We start from the raw sequence: 27,770 nt of genomic DNA, 5'->3' as shown, positions 1-27,770 counted from the left end.
AGTAAGCCCGACGATAGGTCTGGGATATCAGCTGTACATACTCAAGTCTTAGATTAGATGCTTTTGCGAAGTAACCTGGTCAATGGTAGGTAAGTAAGGGTTATTCTGCCCGAAGGCAGGTCCGAACCTCCGCAGAGGTGTTCCTGAGCCGGAGTTTACGTGAGGTAGGGTGGCCAGTTCCTTTCCGCTCCTCCATTCCCGTACCCCCACCAACAGCGCGTGGCAACCCATCCAACTCCTGACCACGCCCAATGTTGCTTAACTTCGGAGATCTCACGGGATCCGGTGTTTCAACACGGCTACGGCCGTTTCAATGGTAGCGTCTGCAGTAACATACGCAATGTGAAGAGTGTTAGCTCGGTAATAACGAGGCCAAACTTGCGTGCCACCCTCAACATCTGGAAGGTGTTTACTCAAGATTATGGGATCACTGACGCCATGAATATGAGGGTTGTCCAGAATTGGGTACTGAGCTAACGGTGATTGAATATTTTACTGCAGTTCTCCATGCGTGTTGAGTTCAAATAACTTATTTTATTTTATTTTACGGAACTAATTGTTTGTCGTTCTGATGTCCATTTTCACTATGGCAGTGTGCATATTGACACTCAGCGTATTAGTGTGAGACTTGAGTTACGAATACGGATTCGATTCGTCAGCCGGTAATATTATTTTATTTTCAATTTTTGTCGTTCTTTCATTTTATACGTATTTGAGTTCGATCAATTGATAACTTTGTAGGCATTGTGTTGGGACAAGCAATAAGTAGATGGATCTGTGATGGTAGTCATTGTTGAGTAGGAAAGAATTCAGTAATTTTGTTTATAATGTGGACTTCTAATTTTATTAAGCGTAACGTAACCATTTCTAACCTGAAAGTCGGTTTGATAATAATACTTTTTCAAGCGATTTACCACTTTTTAATTAACTTCAGTGTTTGGCATTTCTTCTAAACGCGTGAGGAATAAGGGTTTCCTGCATTTCGCAGCTTTGTTCCTTCAGAACGACGTAACGTAAGATCCTCGCGGATCGTGTTGTTGTTGGTTCCTTCTGAACAGCTGTTTGGGTGATGCACGTTTAGCATCGGGATTATTTTGTCACTTAAGGGTGTCATGAAATGACAAATACATGGTGGAATTTTGTTTCAATTGTGAATGCTGCTGGTAACTCGTTGTGAACACCATGCTTTCCAATAATATTTCGCAACCTATCCAAATCAACTGATAGTCAATTTGGTTCGATTAAGGGTCCATTCGGCGGGTGTTCCGTATCCGAAAGGGTATTCGACTGGTGGATAACCTTAATTGAGAGGAAATCAGGCGTTCTACTTGTTGAAGGTCAGATTTTCCACGGATCGTGTGGATTAATTCTCAGTTATCGTTTGGATTAATAGGTGCCCGATTTTTCAGGTTTTTCTTTTCACTTTTTCAGTTTTGCTGTCCACTAATTTATGATATTCCTACTTTCTCAGAATTTTTTTTTGGATATTCTAAAAGAAAATATATATGTTATGCAATGTCACTGCGTTTGAAACATTTAATAATTATTAATTTATTTTTTGTCAAGGATTTATAAAGATAATAATTTTTTGTGCCATTAAGAATTTAATAAAAGTTAGTAAGCACATATTTGCTCCTCATTTCAAGTAGTTAGGCTCTCTTCTGAACCCCATCGTTTGGTTAAGATCGTGACCGAATTATTCCCGCAAAGACCCCAAGATTTAAGAGTTCAATATTGCTCTACTGTAGCAGCCGTGGCCGTCCAACGATGGAATGGTAAGTCAAGGGTTCAGCAGGACAGGCTTTTCTCCGGGTACTCCAGTTTTCCTTGTCATATTCTCCAATATAATTTCATCTGTCAGTCATTAATTACTGCCTCAGAGGGGTGCGACAGACTTCGTCAGCCGGCACAATTCCAATCCTCGCCGCTAGATGTGGGCTTATCATTCCATTCCTGACCCGGTCGGATGACTGGAAATATGCTGTGGATTTTAATTTTTCATTTCCATTTGATTTATACATCTTCTCACAAATACGTTTTTTCTAAAATATAATTTTTTTTTCTCTGAAGCCATTTGCTCAATGAAATTAAAAATTTTCCTGAACGTATTTTATGTCCTTTAAAACAACCTGAATCAATTAGAATGTCAATGAGATATTTGATTTTTCTATAAAATAGTTTTTATATCGGTCTACCCGAATCTAGGCCTGTACAGTCCGGTATGTTCCTCAGCCGAGTTTTTTACATTGATCGCGACCTTTAAGTCCATCAATTTTACCCTGTATGATCAATCTTGGTAGGCTGTACTAATCATTCCTCATAATATGCCCAAGGTCTTTCTTTCTTGATTGTACACACCAACATTCATTCCATTCTCATTCGCCTAAGTACGACAGCATTGGAGATTAAATCTGCAACATCCCTCGGAAAACCCACATCTTGAAGACATTTATTCTCCAAATGGTGTTACATTTCATAGTCCATGTTTCAGCGCCATACAGAAGCAGCGAATATACATTGCATATGACGAAGTTGTGACTTGTCTCCAAGATGAGGTTTCTGTCACACAGTATATTCCTCATTTTCAGAAAGCTAACACGAGTCATTTTTATTCGTAATTGTATTTTACAAAACATAGTATTGGTATCCATAGAACTGGTACATAAATCATCTGAACCTCATATATTATTAACAATAGATGAATGGAGATTCAGTGTTAATTGTTTATCTTTTATTTATGAAAAATATCAATTTCTGTTTAAGAATCTCATTTCCAACCACCTCAATATGGAAAGTAAATAATAAATTACAATACATTTTGTCCCTTTTTCTTACAAAAAACATCTTTAACATAAATTACTGTGCCATAAACTTTTGTTTTGTACATATTTTGAAGTATGAGGTAATGGATGTTATATTATTAAATGTATTTATTCAACAGGTAGATCTGAACAGTGCTAAACCGGCTAAAACAAACGACAGTGGAGAGATAACTTTGGACGTGGAACATGGCCGATCTATGTGCAACGGTGGTGAACGGCTTCGTCTGAGCACTTCCGTTTCTGGTAATAAAGAAACTTATGTTAGTCAAGACAATGAATATTATTCCTATAGACATCGTTTAAAACATACCAGGCTAATTGAATATACAATGTTCTCAACGTTTTTATCACATACATAGCCTGTATGTACGTTGCTCGCGTCGTTGATGAGACATCACTTAACATGCACATCATTACATTTTCGCCGACCATTTACTGAGTATTTTGCACAGAACTAGGAATTTAAAATATCCGTATATTGCTTTAAGTGAGCGTTAACCAGATATTAATCACAAATACTATTATTTACAATTATAATAAATTAAGTTTGCAGTCAATGTAAGTAAAATTTGACAAATCCTAAGTAATAAATTGCCTTTGAAATATTGTACATAAGTAGTTTTGTTTTAAATCATATTTTACTAATAACTGTTTTTATAAATATCTTAGCCCTTCATTAAAAACGATGTACTTTCTCAAGCCAACCAAGAAACTCAGTGTCCTCGGCCTCTGTACTTATTCTATTATAAGTAGATTCAACAATCAGAATCAATTAGGTTTCGAATGAAATTAATTTTTCATTATTAATACATTTTGAGTTAAAATTTGAAATTTTCAACAAATTCTGATAGAAAAACTATTTTATAGAAAACGCAAAACCCTTGATATTCTAATTAATTCGGGTTGTTAAATGAACATAAAATACGTTCATGAAAATAAATTTTATAGAGCAAATGGTTTCAGAGAAAGGGTAGCCTATACTATAATTTAGGAAACTTATTTGTGAGAAAATGTGTAAATCAAATGACCTGCACAATAAGTTCACTAACACAGTTGATGCGCGTTCAATATACAAATACAAATACTAAAATAATTTCATACAAAAATTCTGGTATTCCTCAGGGACGTTGAAAGGAAGACATTTAAGCACTTACCGGTACCTTCACTTGAAGTACAACTTCAATGTTTGCAAAATTTTGCAAATCAATTGAGTTTTCAAAACACAAAAGTTTTTTAAGACTTAAGTGGACGTTTTATAATATTCATAACAAATAGTTCCCTTACGATTTTCCCAATTTCAAGACTTGCAGGAAACATTGCACTTTATTTCTCTTACGATGTTACCCATTGAGCGGAGTGGGAGAAATGGCAGGGTGTAGGCACTGTACAAAACAACACCGAGAACATTTTACATTTAGGATATAATTTCATTGTTATACCTTCTCTTCTATTGTTAGATTACCTTTTCGGGAAAACAAGAACAAAGTGTAACAAAACTTAAACACCTTGGTAGGCAACCAAACGACACCCATTTGTCCCTATAAATACTGTAAGCTTGACCCTTATATATCTATCTGTACCTCGGATTGTGCGACATTAAGTGAGAGGAAGCTCCCATTTTACAACACACGACTTTTAAGTCAAGAATATTATTGGTAAGAGAATGAGATTTGAGGCCAGTGCTTCTATTATCAAGGTTACCTTTTCAGAGGGGTAATGGAACCTTAAACTTTGTTTAAGTATAGATAAAAGATATAGCTTCCAGAACAAAGTTTAAGGGGGGTGTTCAAACACTCCGATTCAAATAATTACATATCAGCGGGTCTCGAACCCAAAACTACAGTTTCAATCTCCTATATCTGAACGGGCCAGGAATACACATCAGGCATCTCTTGTTACATTTAAGAGCTCACTAACTCTTATACCACGTGTGACACTCGTTGTCCTTACTTGATAGGAGAGTCACACACAACTTGGATAAAAAGATCCAGATGACACGAGCCGAACATCATACTAGACGGCCAAAAAATGGAAAAAGCAAAACGTTAATCGAATGGACGAGAAGAAAATGAAATGGGATGCTGAACACCTCAATAAAATCCCGTGACATGACATGTCGTAAGACCTAATGGGGCTGAAGGCCCGCGAGGCCGTCTACGTGATGACTTAGACCAGAAAAGAAGTTAGGCCTAATGTCCTAAAAAGAAGATAGAGGTTAGGAAAGTTTAGTTACCAGAAAGCAAAAATGAATAAGGAAAGCGACGGTCACACTCGTACGTTCCTAACTTACATAGTACCCACCAAGGTAGCTAGAAGGGAGACGGTAGGTGTCACGCGCAGCCGGCCAGGAGCGTGTGACGTCAGCGGACCGTGGACCGTCTGCCATACGCTGTAATTTACTACAAATCAGTGTGCGGAGCGCCCGGCTTGTCTTCCTTATCACAAATACGTTTACGTTGTAATATATTTTTTCACACGAAGACCACTAAGATATTGCAAATCTATTATTTTTATTATTTTGTTTGTGTGCTTTAGTAAATATTGCAGACCAACTCTAAAACCCAGAATAGTTAAAAATCACTTTTTCATGCTTCATTACACCGGAAATCTTAGTATTTACAGTTCCCAATTACTTGAAAGAATTTAACGTAAGTACCCTATACACGTACAGATACAATAAACCAAAGCTCAACAATCAAGACATGACTTTAACCGTAAAAGTCTAAATAAAATACACAAGATTAAATGCTGCATGTTGTTACTTTTCCTGAAAATAGGAACTACTGGACTAACGTTATTGCTTTTTTTATTACTAATAATAATAATAATAATAATAATAATAATAATAATAATAATAATAATAATAATAATAATAGTAATAATAATAATATTAATAATGGAGCCCTCTTTCACAAATGTATGTTAAGGATGTAGTTTATAATCACAAAATATTTCAAAACAAAATATTAAGAATTCAATTTCTTAAAGATAATAATAATAATAATAATAATAATAATAATAATAATAATAATAATAATAATAATAAATCTACATAACAAAAATAACATTACTACTAATTTAGGCTTAACTTTCAGGACTTTAAAACAAAATTTAGTCCATACAGCTTCAGCATGCTCATCCGTAGTCCAGCTTTCATTCAGTGACCTCTTGAGTGCTCTCTTTTTATTCAGTTCTTTCATTCTAATAAATGAACGAGTTCTCATAAAACACGTAACAGCCAAGTCGTCGACTTCACTATACTTAGGTCTGAGATATTTATCAGTTCCTTCACCACTCTTGGGCACTTCCTTAGACCATTTCCGTGGAACCTTTGAAAATCCTTTTCTAGTTCGCAAACAGTGTCGAACCACTCGGGAGATAGATTCATTAGGCCTCCTCTATACAAAGCCGAGATCCTGACAGGGTTACTAATATTAATGTATTTTCCAGTTTTTCCTCCGTAGATGAAGCTAGTGGTGATTCCTTTTTTCGTAACTCGGTATGCAATATACGCCGCCAACATTTTCAATAAATCCTTATTTTCATTATGTAAGCAATCTTCGAGATTGTGCTGCTCAGTAAACTGATCTATTAATGAGTCAACTATACAATTAAAGTCTTCATACTCTGAATCATAAATTTACAGGTTAGTTTCGACTGATTCTATGGTGTCATTAGTAAGAGCACAGTCTACTCGATCGAGGACATCTACAGTTAATGTTTCACACTCTTCCCTGTTGCAGTTTGCAGTTTTAATTATGTCATATGCACTTTTGCTCAGTAATAGGGACTTTATTCTCTGGGTAACTGTTATGGGCAGGGGATGGTCAATAAAATATACGATATAGCCTTAGCCACAGTGCCAGAGAGAAGTTCGGCAGCTTTTCTTACGTTTTGTCGTTCACTACCAGTTACTAGTAAATGTTGGTCTGTTATTTTATGAGTGAATTTTAAGTCCCCAATTTTCTGGAACTGTACTAAGTCTACAAAGATGTCTTGTTTGAGTGCTTGAGTGAAATCACTGGCACCAAAGATATTATAGACTGATATTTACGCGCCAAACAATGCGTAGTGTAATGGGTGGGACGGGCCAGTGACGTCACGACCACGGCAGTCCACTGCGCATCCGTCTCGTGACACCTACCGTCTCTCTTCTAGCTACCGTGGTACCCACAATGGGGTTTACACTCCGTCCGCAGACAGCTTAGGAACCTACATAATACAATATAAGAACCTATATAAAACCTGAACTTAATCGCAGAATGCCCTGTTACATGCTGGAGGGGAACGCTGGTATCTTCCCGTTTTCACACGCAGTTAAGTTCGCATTTTATGTCGAATGGGTGCCTATTTTATTGCTGCCCCAGGCTCGTCCGTCGTCTGCTTGGGAGAAGAATCTCACTTAATGTCGCACAGTCCCAGGTACAGATAGATACATAAGGGTCAGGCTTACAGTATTTATAGGGACGAATGGGTGTTGTTTGGTTGGTTCAGAAATGAACAGGCAGTGATGGGAACTTAGAAACAAATGATAGATAGATAGATAGATAGATAGATAGATAGATAGATAGATAGATAAATAGATATTTATTGAACATAACAGGCGAATTTGCCCCGATACATGTTCACATGTACAACTCACATCAACAGAAAAGAAAAGAAATACCGGATTCCCTGGGCATGCCATGTGGTTCATTGGATACTCCGGAAACGTTACACTCCCAAGGTAGAATCGCCACGGCAGTCATACTCAGTCTCTCATGCCACACCCATCGTCTCCACTTAATATTAAGACACAAAACGTAATGAACAATAAAGAATAATAAAATAAAGCAATAAATACTATTGGTGACCACTGCTATTGTCCGGCCATGTCATCACCTCTGGTGAGAAGAAGGCCGCCCTCCCGATGATGACACGACCGGTCCTATCCTTGGGGTCCTAAGGAAGACCCCAACAATCCTACCAGATGACAATGCATTTCTCTCACCATTCCTTTGCGACCGACCACGTGAAACTGGACCCGCTCTCCTCCCATATCCCACCTCTCACATTTCTCTCTTCTTTTACTTATTTGGACTGGGCCCGTCCCACCCCGTCTTCTTACGGGTATGTCCTGCTCTCCCTTACCAATCATTCCTTACCAGCTCCTACTACGCTTTAATAGCAAGAAAAAAGCTCTTGCCCTACTGTATACAACAAAGTACCAATAATAATAATAATAATAATAATAATAATAATAATAATAATAATAATAATAATAATAATAATAATAATAATAATAATAATAATAATAATAATAATAATGTTAATAATAATAATAATAATAATAATAATAATAATAATAATAATAATAATAATAATAATAATAAACAAAAATCTAAGTACCAAACAACTAATCAGGCCCTACTCTGACCTTGCAATCACCCCATGACTGTCACAACATATAGTTCTGCAAACGGAGAAAACCGCTGACATTCCATTACACCAGATTCAGCTCAAGCCCTTGTATACACAGTTGCTTACTTCGCAATCCTTGTTACTTAACTGGCTTACCCTGTATTAAAAGTATACCAAATGACAACAATCGCATACTTTCATGCCATCTCGCAAACGGTACTTCGCAATCTGAATGCACATCGCTGTCACTTGGTCTTACTTCACCTCCAGGCACGAATTATACACTCTTCACTATGTCACAAGCACTTCACTTACTGCTGAACTCACCTAACAAACTCAATCACTGAATACTGTTAAACAAGACCCCCATAAACATTGTAAACACCCGTCCCCATTCCCAAACACATAACTCCTTATTTCCTCCAAGCTATACTCACCACCATTGCTCTATGAATCTCCTTCTTCCATTTTTCTTAAACATGCCTTTTTAACCGCACATAAATACCTGTTCAATTCTACTCCGTCTTCCCATTCCTTAATAATCCACCTTATAATACTTCGCTCTTCCCCTGTTCCTAACATTTCCCGACGTTTGGCACTCAATAGACTATTTCTGATCTTACTTATTTCTTCAAAATTACCTAATAAGTGAAAATCACTGTTCTCTGCCCCACAAAGTATATATACTGACTTCTCTCCACCTTTTAACCATCCCTTATGTTTATGAAGCCCCAATAGCCACCAAACCAACCCTCTCCTGTTTAACCTCTCAACATTTCTAATATTTATCCCCTTTACTTCTTCTACTTTATTAAAACACTAAGAGAACTTCTTACTCTAATTTCAGCCAATAATTTCTGCCTATACAAATCTTTAATCCTCCTTGTCAGTATCTTCATCCCTCTAGCTTCTTCTGTCTTCGTCCACACCTCTTCCCACATGTACCCCAAACCAATCATCTCCAAATATCCCTTAATTTTTTCTAGCCAACCACCCTTATACATGCTCTATCGTTGTTGTTCATACGCGGCCTGTAATACCCTCCCCCTTCCTGTTTTTTTAATTCATCCAATCTCTAACTATTCTTTTCACACACCCAGATTCCAAATCCTCCCCACACAATAGTTCTGCCCCTGCATTAGCTGTGCACAACGGCAGTCCCATCACCATCTTACCGAAGTTACATATAATTCTTCTTAATTCACCTCTTTTCTCATCCAACCCCCACACTTCCGCGCCATACAATACCCTACCGATCTTAACACTAACCTCAAGGTTTTATAACTGATACCCGGATATTTAACTAACAAGTTTTTGACTGATGCTAGGGATGCCAAACCTCTGCTTTTCGCACTACTAATCTGATCATTCCAAGTTCCCTTACTGTTAATAATGACTCCTGAATATTCCAACTTCCTTACTTGTTCCAACCTTTCTCCCTGCAGGACCCATTTCCCGTCCTCCCCTCTTCCTTTGTTTCCCTGGGCTACTAGCATTTTAGATTTATTCCCATTAATTCTCAGGTCCCATTTCTTCGCGAAATCCGACACTGCATATAAAGCTTTCTGCATCCCTCCTGCAGTTAGAGTCATTAATATTACACCGTCCGCAAAAATAAATCCCGGAACCTCCAACCCATTAATTACCGGCACAGCTCAATTTCTATCCCCATGCCCATCCAAGATAACGTTGATAAATAAAATAAACAATATTGGCGATAAATTGCACCCTTGCTTCAAACCCACCTTGGACTCTTAGGGTCTGCTCAATCTATCGTCTCCCAATTTTACACAAAACCTGACCACCCTATATATTCCTTCCACTGCTCTCATCATCTTTTCCGAATCCCCCAACCTACCCAATTTCTCCAATAGAGCCTCTCTATTCACCTTATCAAACGCCTTTTCAAAATCAATTGCTGCCACATAAACCTTACTTCTATACAGGCTCTTATACTTCTCTAAGACTGTCCTTACTATCATTATATTCTCCACTGTTCCTATTTTTCTAAATCCTCCTTGGTAATCTGTCAATATTTCATTTCTTTCGGCCCATTCGCTTAACCTGTTCGCCAACACCCCCGTGTAAATTTTACTTAAGGAGTCTAACAGAGATATTCCTCTATAATTCTTCAAACTATTCTTACTACCCTTTTCCCTTATATATTGGACATACAGTTCCTATTTCCCATTCCTTCGGGTACTTCCCCCCATCATAGATCTTATTGAATAGTTTAACTATGCCCTCCATCATTATCATATTTTTTCTAATTTCTTTCCATTACTTGTTATTGATCCCATTACATCCCCCGGCCGATTTGCCCCTGATTCTTCTTATCACTCTCAGTATTTCTTCCCTTGTAATTTCCTTGTCCAATTCATAAGTTGCAACTCTTCTATTCCTCCAAATTAGTTCTTCCCCCTTACCCCCAAGTAGTTCGCCAAAAAACCTCAGCCACTGAACTTGCTCAATGCTCGTTCTCTCTATACTCCTTCCACACTTAATTATTCTATTAATACTTTCCCAGACTTTTTCAGTGCTGTTAGTCTTACAATCTTTATTTATGGCTTCAGTTTGTTCCTCTAACCACGCCTTTTTTACCTCACAAATTTTCTTTTCATACTCCTTCCTCAACTTACAGAAAACCTCCCTTTCTGCACTCTCACCTTTCTTTCTATACTCTTCTAACACCCCCAGCACCCTCCTCCGCATTCCTTCACACTCTCTATTAAACCATTCTTCACCCTCTTTCTTTTTCTTCCTTCTACATTCTACCTTCTGTGCTATCATCTTTATTGGATGTAGCATCAATTCCAAGGCTTTATCAATATTATTCTCCTCTAACGCACCTTCCCAACCATATTTCAGAAATTGTAATTCCTCTTTTGCTACCCTATCTCAATCAAGTCCCACTTTCTATGTCCATTTGTACTTGTTATATCCATTCCCTAATTTATCCTTCATCTCAACTTCCTTCCTTATATGCGTCTCTTCTCCCCTTTTCAACATAACCCACACTGGGGAATGGTGTGTTTCAATCCACTCGCCTACTTCCATCCTTACAATATCCTCCAACACTCCTTTCGAGCTTAAAACCATATCTATCACACTACCTCCCTTCTCTGTAACATACGTCAATTTCCCCGTACTGTCACCCTCAATCCATCCATTCAGAATATAGAAATTTCCCGCAGCGCACATCTCTAGGAGTTTCCCCCATAGCTGTTGATAATTTTATCCTCACTACTTCTACTTTTCAACATACATCTTCCATCCTCCCTACTATATACTGGGCTCTGTTCGCCTATTCTAGCTTTCCAGTCTCCAAATAACAACATATCCTCTTCTCCAGCAAACTTCTCTCTTATCATACTAATATCCACCAATAAATCTTCAATAAGATACTTATTTGCATATGGTGAACTACTAGGATGGCAATATACGAACGCTAGATTTATTTTCTTCCCCCTTCCCTCTACCCTCCCATATTCAATCTCAACCATATGGTTTCTTTCATATCTGTCTCTATATCCTCCACCAGTTCACTGATTTCTTTCCTAATTAGTACTATCATCCCTCCTGGTGCTCATCCCATAGTCCTCTCCTTTCTTCTATATTTATATTTAATCACAAACCCCTTCCATGAGATCTCCCTGCCTGTTTCTAGGCAGGTCTCCAAGAGTGCCACAACATCGAAACTTTCTATTACTTCCCGAACTTTCTTATTTACTAATTTGTTCATTAAACCCTCAATATTCACACATCCTATTTTTCCAATATAGTTATAACTTTCCCTCCCTCCCTTCTAAGTTTCCTCCTCTAATCTTACTCCTTGTAGTTCTCGCCCCCTCATCCCCTGTCTCCATTCCTCCTTTTTTTACCAACCTATTCCGTTTCATGCCCTCCGTATCCTCCATCCCTTTACATACTTTACCCCAGAGGTCTTTTAAACTCCTACTTCTTCCTTTGCTCATAACTGCTTTACCTTCCTGTCGATCAGTCTTCTCATGTCGTTTCTTGCTCCCAAACCACCTGCACTCTGCTCTCACCGTTTCTTGCTGCTCAACCTCACTCACCCCTTCACTGTTCTGATCTTCTGTATCCACACTGCACTGTCCGTTCTCACCTGAGTTGATCTCCTCTCCTTCCTCGTCTCCACTCCTCATTGTCACTTCTTTCTTCCTTCCATCTTGCCTTGTCATCTCTCCTCCCTCGGAACTAACGCATTCGTCCATCTCCTTTAGCTTAGCCACTGAGTGCTCCCTAACCTATCTTCCGGGCCTTTAACCCCTGATTTCTCGCTCTCCATAGGTGTCTGTTCAAAATCTTCATATTTTCACTTCCTTCCTTTCCCATGTCTCTTTTCACCCCTACTTTCTGGCCCTGTAAATTATTACTGTTTATTATCAGAATTTCTGCCATTAAGGTTGATAAAAATTTTACCCTAATTGGCCTCCGTCCTTTAGTTTTTCCCACTCTCTCCACATCGTCTATGTCCACTTCACTGAAATATATCTTCATCCTATCCCATATGACCTCCACCACCTTGGATATCAGGTCAATCTTGTCCTCCCTCTCAGCTTCCTCCACTCCATATATAAATATGGCTTTCTTCATTCTCTCCTGCCTGTACCCCTCCGCTTCTCTCTTCGTCATCATCACCTCCTCTTCCAGATGTTTCACTTTCCCTCTTAATAACTCTATTTCCTTCTCATTGTTGTCCACTCTCCGGTTCGATTCCTAAGTCTTCGTTTCCAGACATTTCTTCATGTTCCCTATCTCCTTTCTCTGCTCCTCCATCATGTCCTTTATTTCCTGTACCTTCTCCCATTGACACTTTTCCTGTATTACCTCACTCACTACCACCTTGAGTGCTGCCAAGTCCACCATGCTGAATTTTCCGCTGGTATTTGGGCCTGGGTTTACTTCCACCCCCACCCCCCCCCCCAATAACCAGTTGTACCGTTATTACTGTCGCTACCAGCACCGCTTCACTCATTTTTACTCCTTCTTTTCTTAACACCCGTCCATTCTTGGTCTCCTTCCTCTGCTTCACCTGCCATTTCCCAATTGCGGCCCGGTACTGCTCAATACCGACCATGTTCACGGCACGCACTGCACCACGCGACTTCACTCCACGGTTGCTCAAGCCAGACTGTAAAAACAAATGACTCAAGCCAGTATGTGCTAAACCCAAAACAGAAGCCATTCTCAACTGAGTTGAACACATTCCACAACTCTAGGCGGCACTGGTAAACAATAGCATTGACATATTTTAATGAACATGAAATTTAGGTAAACAACGTTCCGTTCAGTTCATCTCCGCAAGGCTTCACTATTGACAGGTGTTAGAAGGGATGCCTACCATTAGGGAGAGGCCGCATTAATGTTACAGGCCTCCCCCTCCCAAGGTTTACAACCCTAAAACAACCAGTGAATATTAAATAATTCACTTACAGGCTTGATTTTTTTAGAATATCTTGATGTCAAGTCCATAAACTCTGGAGATAAACTCAAGAGTGATGCATGATGTAGGTAGCCTTGCATAGTCCAGGTCGTTGTGCCCAAGGTTGACGGCGAGGATAGCCGGCGCGGTGAGTTCCGGATCCGAAGATTCGGAACCCCAAATCACCTTGAGATCCCGGCCCCCAGGTATTGTGAAAGAATGGAGAGCTTTTGCCCTAGTTTCAACCAAGGGCCTTGGCACCAGACAGCATACGAGGTGGCACGCTGATGTGTCCCCAGAGAGTATCCATCACTGCGTAAGTTCCTGTAACACAGGGAACGGGTGGTACGTGGCATAAGTTCATGGAATAGCAGCTAGCTCCCGTCGGATCCTGACAGGCCCAGCACGGCTCGAATCTAGATGGAAAACATCACCCACAGTGTTAATTTGGGAAATGGAACATAGCACCACTCAGTGACAGAAAATATTTTCATGTAATCTTCTCTTAAATTTGAACGTGGCTGCAGTAGAAGGGAGATGAGGCATCATAGGGTGATAGTTAAAAATTCAGGAGAGGAAGGCTGGGGCAGCTAGCGGAACCTACAGTAAGTGGCTCGGGTAGATATTACAGTGGGATTTATAAACAAGGGAATGTCTTCCAAATAAGCTAAAATGGGTGCATCCCTACTAAATTACTAGAAAATAAACAGAGAACAGAATATATATATATATATATATATCTCTGTCTCTCATTCTCTATATATACATTGCACAATATATAACGACGAAAATGGCTAATCATGCCTTCAAAATATTTTACACTGGGGCATACCCAAATCTAATCGCAGCCACACGAAACATACAAAATACTTACCAGTAAACTTACACCAATAAAAATCAAGTACTTTAAATGAATAAAATAACAGATAAAAGCATTTACGGTAGGTTTAGAGGATGAAAGGATACCCAGATGTCATCAGAAAAAATTAGGTAAAAGTTGTTCGTTAAGCGGGCTTGATTGGGGACAGGTGAACCCTGAAAATATTTTGCGACTCTGGGTTTCTAACCAACAGAGTAAGCGGAGTACAAGGGCTAAGGGGAGCAAGCTTACAAGACGCCACAAAATTCTTAACAAACACCTTGTTACCAACCTTTAAGTTAGCGGGTCGGCATCCACGATCGTATCTCATTTTCATTCTTCTATGAGAGGCCCTAAGATTACCCCTACCTTTCTTCCATAGATCTCGCATATTATCCGGGTCAATTGTTTCAGGTTACAGCTCATTTATCGACCACACTTTGTAGAGCGGCGAGTTTGGGACAAAACTGAACATGAGGGACATCGGCGAATATTTGTGAGATTAGTGGACAGCTGAGTTAAATGCGAAAGAAAGCTTTTGCAACGATGCATCCCAGTGGGTATGGTCCTCATGGTGGAAATCAGTGAGGGATGAACGGAGATTGCCCTCGGAACTGGGCTGGAAGTGTATGACGGAGTTCCATGAATCTCCACACGATTGAACAACACACAAATCGACACAAACGCCAGAGCAGTATAAAGGATGGCACTGTGATATTGAGTCCAGTTATCAGATCAGATCTGAGCTCCAGACAGTCTGAGAAGATAGACAAAAAAGTGAGGGCCATCTATAAGCCAAATATTTCAAACGCTCCTAGATAATATTCTAGCGTTAATGTGTTTTGCATGTTAATCGGCGCCAAAGGAACAAGGACGACATTTTTTGTGAAACATCTGTGAAATCTGGAGCTTCCTAATAGCATCCTGATAGTTGTATCAATATTAGCGATAAGGGGACACATATTAACACCCACTGCTCATTGTTTCATCTAACGTTGTTCATATACTTTTTCATATTCGGCAACCCATAAATTGGGACTTTACATACATACATTATCATTAAAGACTGTTATGCCTTTCAGCGTTCAGTCTGCAAGCCTCTGTGAATTTACTAAACGTCGAAACAGTCCTCGATTTGCAACTAGTGTTGTGGCCTCATTTAGATCTATCCCTACCTCTTATCTTTAAATCTTTAGAAACCGAGTCCAACCATCGTCATCTGGGTCTACCTCTACTTCTCATACCCCCCATAGCAGAGTCCATTATTCTCCTAGGTAACCTATCCTCCTCTATTCGCCTCACATGACCCCAACACCGAAGCCGGTTTATGCGTACAGCTTCATCCATCGAGTTCATTCCTAAATGAGCCTTTATCTCCTCATTCCGAGTACTCTCCCGCCATTGTCTCCACCTGTTTGTACCAGCAATCATTCTCGCTACTTTCATGTCTGTTACTTCTAACTTATGAATAAGATATCCTGAGTCCACCCAGCTTTCGCTCCCGTAAAGCAAAGTTGGTCCGAAAACAGATCGATGTAAAGATTGTTTCGTCCGGGAGCTGACTTCCTTCTTACAGAATAATGTTGATCGCAACTGCGAGCTCACTGCATTAGCATTACGACACCTTGATTCAATCTCATTTACTATATTACCATCCTGGGAGAACACACAACCTAAATACTTGAAATTATCGACCTGTTCTAGCTTTGTATCACCAATCTGACATTCAATTCTGTTAAATTTCTTACCTACTGACATCAATTTAGTCTTCGAGAGGCTAATTTTCATACCATACTCATTGCACTTATTTTCAAGTTCCAAGATGTTAGACTGCAGGTTTTCGGCACAGTCTGCCATTAAGACCAAGTCGTCAGCATAGGCCAGACTGCTTACTACATTTCCACCTAACTGAATCCCTCCCTGCCATTCTATACCTTTCAGCAGATGATCCATGTAAACTACGAACAGCAAAGGTGAAAGATTACAGCCTTGTCTATCCCCTGTAAGTACCCTGAGCCCAAGAACTCATTCTACCATCAATTCTCACTGAAGCCCAATTGTCAACATAAATGCCTTTGATTGTTTTTAATAATCTACCTTTAATTCCATAGTTACCCAGTATGGCGAACATCTTTTCCCTCGCTACCCTGTCATATGCTTTCTCTAGATCTACGAAACATAAACACAACTGCCTATTCCTCTCGTAGATTTTTTCAATTACCTGGCGCATACTGAAAATCTGATCCTGACAGCCTCTCTGTGGTCTGAAACCACACTGGTTTTCATCCAACTTCCTCTCAACGACTAATCGCACTCTCCCTTCCAAAATGCCGGTGAAAACTTTGCCTGGTATACTAATCAATGTGATACCTCGATAGTTGTTGCAATACTTCCTGTCCCCTTGCTTATAGATAGATGCAATTACTGCTTTTGCCCAATCCGAATGTACCTTACCAACACTTCATGCTAATTTTTCTACTCTATGAAGCCATTTAATCCCTGCCTTCCCACTATACTTCACCACTTCAGGTCTAATTTCATCTATTCCTTCTGCCTTATGACAATGGAGATTATTTACCATCCTTTCCATAATTTCACCAACATCATTTTTCTTCTCCCCATGAGCTTAGCTCTTCACAACGCAACCAGGATGATATACTTTTACATTGAGAAGATGTTCAAAATATTCCCTCCACCTCTCCAGTGATTTCCTGGGATCTATTATGAGTTCACCTGAATTACTCAAAACACTGTTCATTTCCTTTTTCCCTCCCTTCCTAAGATTCTTTATTACTGTCCAGAAAGGTTTCCCTGCTACTTGACCTAGCCTTTCCAGGTTGTTGCCAAAATCTTCCCATGAATTCTTTTTGGATTCAACAACTATTTGTTTTACTCTGTTTCTTTCATCTACATACAAATCCCAGTCCGCCTCGGCCCTTGTTTGGAGCCATTTCTGACAAGCCTTCTTTTTACGTTTACAAGCTGCTCTCACTTCAAAATTCCACCAAGCTGTTCGCCTTTTCCCGTCTTTACACACAGTTGTTCCTAGGCATTCCCTTGCTGTTTCTACTACAGCATCCCTGAATGCCACCCATTCACTCTCTACATCATGAACCTGCTTACTCTCTACTTTTCGAAACTTCTCACTAATCATATCCATGTACTTCTGTCTCATTTCCTCGTCCTGGAGATTTTCTACCCTTATTCGTTTGCAGGCAGATTTCACTTTCTCTACCCTAGGCCTAGAGGTACTTAGTTCACTACAGATCAGATAGTGGTCTGTATCATCGAAAAATCCCCGGAAAACTCGTACGTTCCTAACAAATTTCCTGAATTCGAATTCTGTTAAGATGTAGTCTATCATGGATCTGGTACCCCTAGCCTCCCACGTGTAGCAGTGGATAGTCTTATGCTTGAAGAATGTATTCATAACAGCTAAACCCATAGTAGCACAGAAGTCCAGCAAACGCTTCCCATTCCCATTACCTTCCATATCTTCCCCACATTTACCAATCACCCTTTCGTATCCTTCAGTTCTATTCCCAACTCTCGCATTGAAATCGCCCATTTGCACTATTCTATCCTTGCTGTTGACCCTGACCACGATGTCACTCAATGCTTCATAAAACTTGTCAACTTCATCCTCATCTGCACCCTCACATGGTGAATACACGGACACAATTCTAGTGCTAATTCCTCCCACTGACAAATCTACCCACATCATTCGCTCATTTACTTGCCTAACAGGAACTATGTTGCGTGTAATTGTATTCCTGATAAAGAGCCCTACCCCAGACTCTGCCCTTCCTTTTCTAACACCCGTCAAGTACACTTTATAATCTCCTATCTCTTCCTCGTTATCTCCCCTTACCCGAATGTCACTTACTCCTAGCACATCCAGATGCATCCTCTTTGCTGACACAGTCAGTTCTACTTTCTTTCTTCCATAAGCCCCATTAATATTGATAGCTCCCCATCGAATTCCATTTCGTTCGCCAAGTTGTTTCCAAGGAGTCCCTCGCCTGTCAAATGGGAGTGGGACTCCGTTACTCCCATAGGTCCGAGGCTTGCTTAAAATGTTCTGAGCTCGGTAAATTCATGAAGCAGGATGCTGCCCTACTTGAACATAGTCCAAGTGAGGATCTCTCCTCTAACGGGTTATGGACCACCGGTGGATTGTATAGTCCTAGCCGCCTGAGCACAAGGGGGGCCAGGAATCAGAATATGTCCGAGATGCCCACTCACAAAAACCGGCTCAAGAAGAAAGAGAATAGAAGGTCTTGAAATGTGATTTTATAGAAGAATCTTAAGGTGAGATGGGATTGCTGAGGTAATACGACTTTGGTGAAATTTGATCAGGAGTGATGGAGTGATTGGACACAACTTAAGACACGCAGTAATTTTTAATTGAGTTTTTGAAGTAAATTTAGGCAGAGGTAGACCAAGGCATGAGTACGACAAACATAGTAGTGTAGATGTAGGATGTTGTAGTTACGTAGAACTCTAAAGTTATTCGAGGATACTGTAGCAAACCTGTCTATGGACTGGTGACTGAAACAACAACTCTCACATCTCTAACATTTCATTTCTTTCCAGCACTATTTGGGGAAGCTAGGAAAGCACAGCATTTTGTACTGTGATTAATTTTCGAGTATTGTCACGAGAATATCTGGAGGAAGAAGGCACTTCCCACTCTTTGGAATTATAATAATGTCCGCGCATATCGAAAGCACAGCACCACAAGCGATGTGAGTACAGTCAATATTTTACACGAAGCATTGCAGGTAGTTTACCGGGCACTCGTGAAGATGTCATAAAGGTAAATTTACTAGTGAACGTAATGGATTAATTAATTAATTAATTAATTAATTAATTAATTAATTTATTTATTTAGCGAGTGGCTTTTAGCACCGGAGGTGTCTGACGACATGTTCGGATGGTCTGGTTCAGGTCTTTCTTTTTGACGCGTGAGTCTGGGTGTGAAATGGTGATAATGAGGTAGGGATAGGGTGTAACCCAAAGGATTAACTCAAGGCTTAACGTTCCTATCCGGGGACAAATCACCATCGACAGTGTCATAGGAACGCACCCAATAATGAACACTGTGGAGAGATTAGGTTTTTCGACTTGCAATCTAATGATTAGAAATAACTATTGTATACCACCAATTCTCCTGCCTTGCCAGCCAACACTTCCACTAATGGGACTGGAACCATCTATCTACCATTTCAGACCATATGGACTTAATTCCCTGACTGTCAAGGCCACCATTGGGACCATAACTCAGTGGTTGAAGCTTTGGGAATAAAACGTTTGTTTCAATAGGGAGCTGAGAGGTGCGTACCTCACCAATGGTTTTACTTCCTTCAGGCTAGCACATTTGATTGCTTTCAGGTCTTGCAAATGGAAGAACCGGATGGATTTTAATGACGACGCAATGCCCTCTAAAGTTTCATTTCTTTTCTGTGTTGCTGTTTATTATTTTCCGGAATATCTGTACAGACTTTGGAAAAGAATCAAACACTTACCCTTCTTTCACGCACTTCCCAATGAATGAAAATTTACCCTACTCGCTACTGCTAAAATTCCGTCTAATTGTATTACTTGAGGTGAACCCTACCGATATAATTATTTTCTAACTGAAGCCCCCCACGCATTTCCTCTCATGCTTCCTCTCCTGTATAGGCTCTATATAATTCTATAAGTATAGCTTTCTCCCTTCTCTTACTTAAAGCTTCCCACCCAAGTTTCTCTAACATGTCTGATAAACTACTTTTTCTTCTGAAAACCCCCGCTACAAATCTTGCTGCTTTCCTCTGGACACCATTATTTTCTTTTTAGATTAATGGATGAAGGAAAAGACACCCTGTGAAGAAATAATTAAATATCTTACAAAAATGACCTTTTAATATCCCCAAGCATAAAATGCCAACGGCCGTAGCTGTGTTGAAACACCGGATCCCGTGAGATCTCCAAAGTTAAGCAACATTGGGCGTGGTCAGGAGTTGGATGGGTTGCCACGCGCTGTTGGGGGTGGGTAAGGGAATGGAGGAGCGGAAAGGAACTGGCCACCCTACCGTACGTAAACTCCGGCTGAGGAATACCTCTGTGGAGGTTCGGACCTGCCTTCGGGCAGAATACACCCTTACCTTACCTTAAGCATAAAATGGCTCTAACACAATGGAGTTAATAACCTAATTCAGTCAACAACAGTGAGTACTAAAGTACAGGGAGAATGGTCCAATATTAGCTCAGCTATGAAACAGGCAGCTCTTCAAAGTTTAGGAATGAAGAAGAAATAGAAGAGAAAAAGAAGCCTGATAAACTGTAGTGAAGAAATAAGAAAAGTTATATCAGATAAAAGAGAGCTTAAAAGCAAAGTTTTATAATTGGTAATATAGAAGATAAATTCAATTAATATAATAAGATATCAGTAGAAAAACGGAAAGTAAGGCGAAAACCTTGAGAAAGCTGGAAAAAGTTTCTTTCAAGATTAGAAACAGGCTTAAGAAGACCACAACCGCAAACATATATAAAATTCGGAAAAAATTAAATAGTGAAACAAAGGAAGATATGAAACTCGATGCAATACAAAAAAATGAATATACACATATTTTCAGACACTTGGACAAGTTCAAATAATGAAATGTTGACTTCGCCAATATCCAACAACAATCTAATAGAATCTATAACTTTAGGAGAATTAGAACTAACCTTGAAGAAATTTAAGAACGATGAAGCACACGGAGAAGATTCAATCAATTCTGAACCTTTTAAATACTCAAGTAATACTTTAAAATCAAGATTACAGGGTTCTTAACATCTAATTTGAAATGAGTACAACTCACCAGAAAGCTGGCAGAAAGCAATAGTCGTCCCTTTCCACAAAAAAATGTGATGTAAAATTTCCTTAAGAATTAGCATTCATAACTTAAGAAAATATCCTTAAAGAAAAGTTGAAGATAAAATGGGGAATGAACAACAAAATTAGCGAAAAGGGCACTCCTGCTCTGATGCACATTTCACTATTATATTTCACTATAAGTACCGTCTATTAATAGCAAAACTTAAGGAATTAAATTTGGGAACACACATTGCATTTGCAGACTTTAGGACTTTGAGAGACTAAATAGAAACAATTTGCTTAAAATATAAAATAAAAGTAATTTTCTTCAAATGATTATAAACAAAATGTACAATATCGAGAAATCGGAACTCATTTGTGTAAAATTGGATTTAAGAACCCAGACTGAGTGAAGGTCAGTAAATGCAGTGTAAGACTAGGCAGTGGACTTTCTTCTCCTTTTTCCTGATTTATATGAATGCAATTGTGGAAACTTGTAAGAAATGGCGTCACGGTTCAAAACCAATCAACAGACGCGTCAAATATTTAGATGCCACTATCTTTGCTGATGATGTTGCACTGCTGGCTTTGACAGAATATGACCTACAAAGGTCAGTATTTAATCTTAGTAATATTTCTTCGGAATTTAATACTATCTCAACAGAAAAACTAAAAACGCAGTCTTAAATGGAATATATTCCATCTCTATCAAATTATGTTTAAACTAGCAAATGTACCCGTGCTTCGCTACGGTATTCTACAGTGTATACGGATATCAAAGTAAATTGCTGTACATGAAGTGAATAAGATTTTTTAAATTGCATGTCTCTTGGCGTTATCCGCGAAAAAGCATAGGGAGGTCCGCAGATATTGATTCCAATGTAAAGTGGGAGTTGCAGAGTTGTGATGATAACGACAGGTCCACTTGTCTGCCGCAATTCACTATGCGTAACGCCAGTCACATTTTGATGGGTAAATTTGTTTATAATCGGGGGCACCTATACCTAATGTTAAAGAGAATCAGGTAAAGGAGTTTTTTTTTAATTGCACTCTCCCTTGCCTTCTGCTAGTCAAATCAAGATTGGAATTATACATTATAATGGTACACAGGTGCTGGAGAAGGACCCCATTCCTACTGCTAGTTAAAGTCGATGTGGGGAGTACTGATTACAACAGCAGACGCCCTCCTGCTGACAGTCACTATTGATTTGTAAAGTATTAATTACAATGAAAGACACACCCCCTTCTAGATCGCTACAAAACGACTTAAATTAATACATGTATCGACATACGGAAGTATATGCATGTTCACCTTCCTTTACAGAATAACTGCTGCTAAACGGTGCTTTCATATTGAAGAACGGATTGTATGAAAAGACTCCTCTGGCCTCAATTAACGATCTAAATGGCTGGCCCTATGATATTTCCTCGTATCTCATCTATTTAAAGGCAATATTATTTTAGAAACGTTGAATAGGGTGAAATTTGTGTAAGGTTTTCACACAGTGAATTACTTTTCAGATACTTATGCGACAGCTTCAAACATAGAATTTGGCTGGGTGGGCCAATATTCGTGTAGAATTTGATGATCCCATCTTTCCTATAAGTGAATCAAACCATCAATTATACGTGTACAAAGTGCAAAATTTAAGGTAAATCCAGAAATAGAGCCAAATTTAACATAAGGGATAGAGATACGACAAAAAGTCTTAGACCAAAGTTGTAGATCACTCCAAATTGAACGGAGATTGTGCCGTCCGTTTTGTGATAGACTTACCGTTTAGCCTCCAAATACCTCGAAAGGAAGGTCTGCACCGTCATTAAAATTGCCTCCATATTTCGATTTTTTCCGGGAGTAAAAAATAAAATGTTTAACCATCTCATAAAATTTCCATCTGTTACAGGCAAAAAGCTATAGTTTAGCCAAATTTCTATTTTCTAACTCGTCTGGGAGATTGTGCTGCCATCTTGATATGGGGGAGAGGGTTAAAAATGAGAACTTTTAGGAAACAGCTAGTAAGTCATACTGGAACATACACACGTCTATTACCTTGGGCATTCTTGACCATTTATTTTTTCACCCTTTCTCACCCTCTATGCCATAGGGGTGCATTTTTGAAGCTGGACTTTAAAAATCCGGAATGTTACTATTCATCTCAGTGACCCGCAAAACTATGGATTAGGCAGTATATTCGATTATTACTATATCTCAATCCCCCTCCCCCATAAAGGGAGTTAAACTTTGAGTTTTAAAAAATCAGGAGTGTTACTATTCATCTCAGCGACCCCGAAAACTATGGCTTCGACACTATTTTCGATTATTTTTAAATCTGAATCCCCTTACCCCCCACCAGAAAGGGGGATTAACTTGGACTTGTAAAATATCCGGGGTCTCACCATTCATCTCAGCGACCCCGACAACTATGGATTCAACATTATTTTCGTTTATTTTTATATATCACTCTCCAATTGCCACCCACCACGAAGAGGGCTGAACTTAATAAAAATTTGCGAAGTGCCATTATTCATCTCAGCGACCCCGAAAAGTATGGATTCGATACTACTTTCGATGATTTTTATATCACAGCCCCTTCGCCCCCCCCCCCGCCCCTAAGGGTTCCTGGGGTGTCCTACCCCCACTTGGTTTGTCTCCTTATACTAAAATTCACCTCGGCGAAATCGAAAACTATATATTCGACACTATTTTTGATTAATTTTATATATCACTCACCCCTCGCCCCCGATCTCAAAGGGGGATGAACTTCGGCTCATAAAATAACCGGAGTCTCACTATTCATCTCAGCGACCCCGACAACTATGGATACGACACTATTTTCGATTATTTTTATATATCATTCTCCCATCTCCCCCACTACGATGGGCGCTGAAACTGGACTTTAAGAAATTCCGGAGTGTCACTCTTCACCTCAGCGACCCCAAAAAATATGGATTCGACACTAAATTCGATGATTTGTGTATCTCAGCACCTCGCCCCCCGCCCCTAATGTTTCCTGGGGTGTATTATCCCCACGTGGTTTGTCTCCTGATACTAAAATTCCGGAGTGTCACTATTCATCTCAGCGACCCCGAAGACTACGTATTCGACAGTATTTTCTATTTTTTCTATATATCACTCCCCCATCACCCCCAACGAAGAGGGCTGTACTTGGACATTAAAAAATTTCGGAGTGTTGCCATTCATTTCAGCGAGCCCGAAAAGTATTGATTCGACACTACTTTCGATGATATATATGTCTCACCGTCTCGCCCCCCCGCCCCTAAGCGTTCCTGGGGTGTCCTTCCCCCACGTGGCTTTTCTCCTGACACTAAAAATCCGAAGCATACAATTAACCTACGTGACCCTGAAAACTATATATTCGACACTATTTTTGATTAATTTTATATATCACTCCCCCCTCGCCCCCCCTCCCAAAGGGGGATGAACTTATAAAATATCCGGAGTCACTATTAATCTCAGCGACAGCGACAACTATGGATTCGACACTCTTTTCGATTATTTTCATATATCACTCTCCCATCGCCCCCTACTACGAAGGGGGCTGAACTTGGACTTAAAAAAATTCCGGAGTGTGACTATTCATCTCAGCGACCACGAAAAGTATGGACTCAACACTACTTCTGATTATTTTTGTATCTGAGCCCCCTTGCCCCCCTGCCCCTAAGGTTTCTTCGGGTGTATTACCCCCTCGTGGTTTGTCTCCTGATACTAAAAATCCGGAGTGTCACTATTCATCCCAGCGACCCCAAAAAGTATGGATTCGACACTATTTTCGTTAATTTGTATATCTGACCTTCCTCACCCCCCGCCCCTAAGGGTTCCTGTGCTGTCTTACCCCCACGTGGTTTACCTCCAGATACTAAAAATCTGGAGTGTGCAATTCACCTCGGCGACCCTGAAAACTATGTAATCGACACTATTTTCGTTTATTTTTATATATCACTCCCACCTCACCCCCCCAAAGGGACTTTAAAAAACTCGAAGTGTCACTCTTCATCTCAGCGACCCCGAAAAGTATGGATTCGACACTATTTTCGTTAATGTGTATATCTGACCCCCTTGCCCCCCCCCACCCCTAAGGTTTCCTGGGCTGTCTTATCCCCACGTGGGTTGTCTCCTGATACTAAAAATCCGGAGTGTACAATTCATCTCGACGACCTCGAAAACTATGTATTCGACACTATTTTCGTTTAATTTTATATATCAGACCCCCTCTCCCCCACCCAAATGGGAGCAGAAATTTGACTTTTAAAAAATCGGGAGTGTCACTATTCACCTCAGCGACCCCAAAAACTATGGATTCGACACTATTTTCGATTATTGTTTACCTGACCCCCCTAACCCCCACCCCTAAGGGGGCTAGAGGTGGCTTACCCCCACAGTGCTTGTCTCCAGATAGCAAATAATAAGTTTCAAAATTTGATTGAAATTGCTCCAGTGGTTTAGGAGGAGATGTGTCATTTACACACATACATACATAAATACATTTTCATTTATTTTTATATATCACTCCCCGCTCACCCCCCCCCCCCAAGGGAGCTGAACTTGGACTTTAAAAAACCCGAAGTGTCACTATTCATCTCAGCGACCCCGAAAAGTATGGATTCGACACTATTTTTGTTAATGTGTAGGCTATATCTGACCCCCTTGCCCACCCCCCGCCCCTAAGGTTTCCTGGGCTGTCTTACCCCCACGTGGTTTGTCTCCTGATACTAAAAGTCCGGAGCGTACAATTCACCTCGACGACCCCGAAAACTACGTATTCGACACTACTTTCCTTTAATTTTATATATTAGTCCCTCCTCGCCCCCCACCCAAATGGGAGCAGAAATTTGACTCTTAAAAAATCGGGAGTGTCACTATTTACCTCAGCAAACCCCAAAACTATGGATTCGTCACTATTTTCGATTAATTTTTTACCTGACCCCCTAAGGAGGCCAGAGGTAGCTTACCCCCACAGTGCTCGTCTCCAGATAGCAAAGAATAGGTTTCAAAATTTGATTGAAATTGCTCCAGTGGTTTAGGAGGAGGTGTGTCATTTACACACATACATCCATCATCAGTCCCCCCTCGCCCCCCACCCAAATGGGAGCAGAAATTTGACTTTTAAAAAATCGGGAGTGTCACTATTCACCTCAGCGACCCCAAAAACTACGGATTGGACACTATTTTCGATTATTTTTTCTGACCCCCCCAACCCCCACTCCTAAGGGGACTAGAGGTGGCTTACCCCCACAGTGTGACGTACCCACTTTGCCCACAGATGTATGACAAATTTATAACGTGGCGGGTCACTTTAATATTAAAATAAATAAATGATATGTCATGGTTTCTCCAGAAACAGTATCCCAAGGGCGCCAGTCTTCAAGCTTATGGCTTGAAAACAAAAGTAGATAATTAATAATAATAATAATAATAATAATAATAATAATAATAATAATAATAATAAATAAAAATACGTAATGAGACTCAAATAACTCCCAGGGGTGGGGTGAACGGAACACAAATCATTAAGTACACTAACTTGGAATTTAAGGATCATTAATAATCATTTCATAAAATACAAATTAAAACAGCTATTTATTAAGATGAAAACGTGACGTAACGGCGTATTAACAAAATCTGAACTTACGGAAGCAAAAGAAAAAGTGAATGAAATTAACTTTAAGAAAATGAACTGTTGCGCGAAGACTTGCAGTAACTTATACCATAAGCTCACCAAATGTAGACTCTGTTCTCTTGAAGCTGAAAATGGGTGGATCTCTCGTACAGGCTGCCTCATCTGTTGTTGGATTCCAGTCCTACATCCACATTCCCTGTCTTTAACACTTCCTATTGTACTCCTTACATAAAGTCGTATTGAGTCCTAATTTTAAGTGCAAAACCACCATGGGTTATGTTCATGGAGAGAATACCTTCGTATTCTTCCGTATTACGGTACAGTAGCGTAGCTAAATTCATAATAAAAGCTCTCCTCCCCTATACCAGTCAGAACTGGTCTCCCGTTGACTACCTTTCGTCATTGAGATAACAAGTCCCAATGAGTGTAACTTTTGAGTAGAATATACTCAGATGCGAAGTGAACTAAGTTAAAATCTTCTCCGATGTGTAGACGTAGAATCGTAGTAAGAGTATCTTCCAAGCGTGAGAATCAGAATCAGAATGTCCGAATCTCTGAATATCAGTCTGAATGAGAATGTTAGTGTCCTCTCCAGCCCTTGTCGGTGGTATATATCGGTTCAAAAGTCTCCTTCCATCAGCCATATCACATGGTCCAGTAAGATTCGATGTCTCATCCCTTCTCCCTTGTATAGCTGTGCATCCATCACGTTGCTTCATTACGTTCATTCGCATAGGCTGAACTTTCCCGCTGAAATAAA

At 39.7% G+C, this 27,770-nt stretch overlaps 1 protein-coding gene across 1 annotated transcript in view; it reads left to right on the top strand.

Annotated features, from left to right (window-relative positions):
• Positions 1-27,770, top strand: part of LOC136858660 (hemolymph lipopolysaccharide-binding protein-like) — an 83,497-nt gene that overhangs the window by 33,481 nt on the left and 22,246 nt on the right. The window contains exon 3 of the mRNA XM_068229429.1: positions 2,942-3,065. Coding sequence (XP_068085530.1) covers positions 2,942-3,065 — 124 coding nt within the window. The remainder of the gene's footprint in view (positions 1-2,941; positions 3,066-27,770) is intronic.

The sequence above is a fragment of the Anabrus simplex genome, chromosome 1 (genome assembly GCF_040414725.1).
Source record: "Anabrus simplex isolate iqAnaSimp1 chromosome 1, ASM4041472v1, whole genome shotgun sequence".
Classification (NCBI taxonomy): Eukaryota; Metazoa; Arthropoda; class Insecta; order Orthoptera; family Tettigoniidae; genus Anabrus; species Anabrus simplex.
Note: the sequence above shows the minus strand (reverse complement) of the source record. Positions and strands in the feature narration are given on the sequence as shown.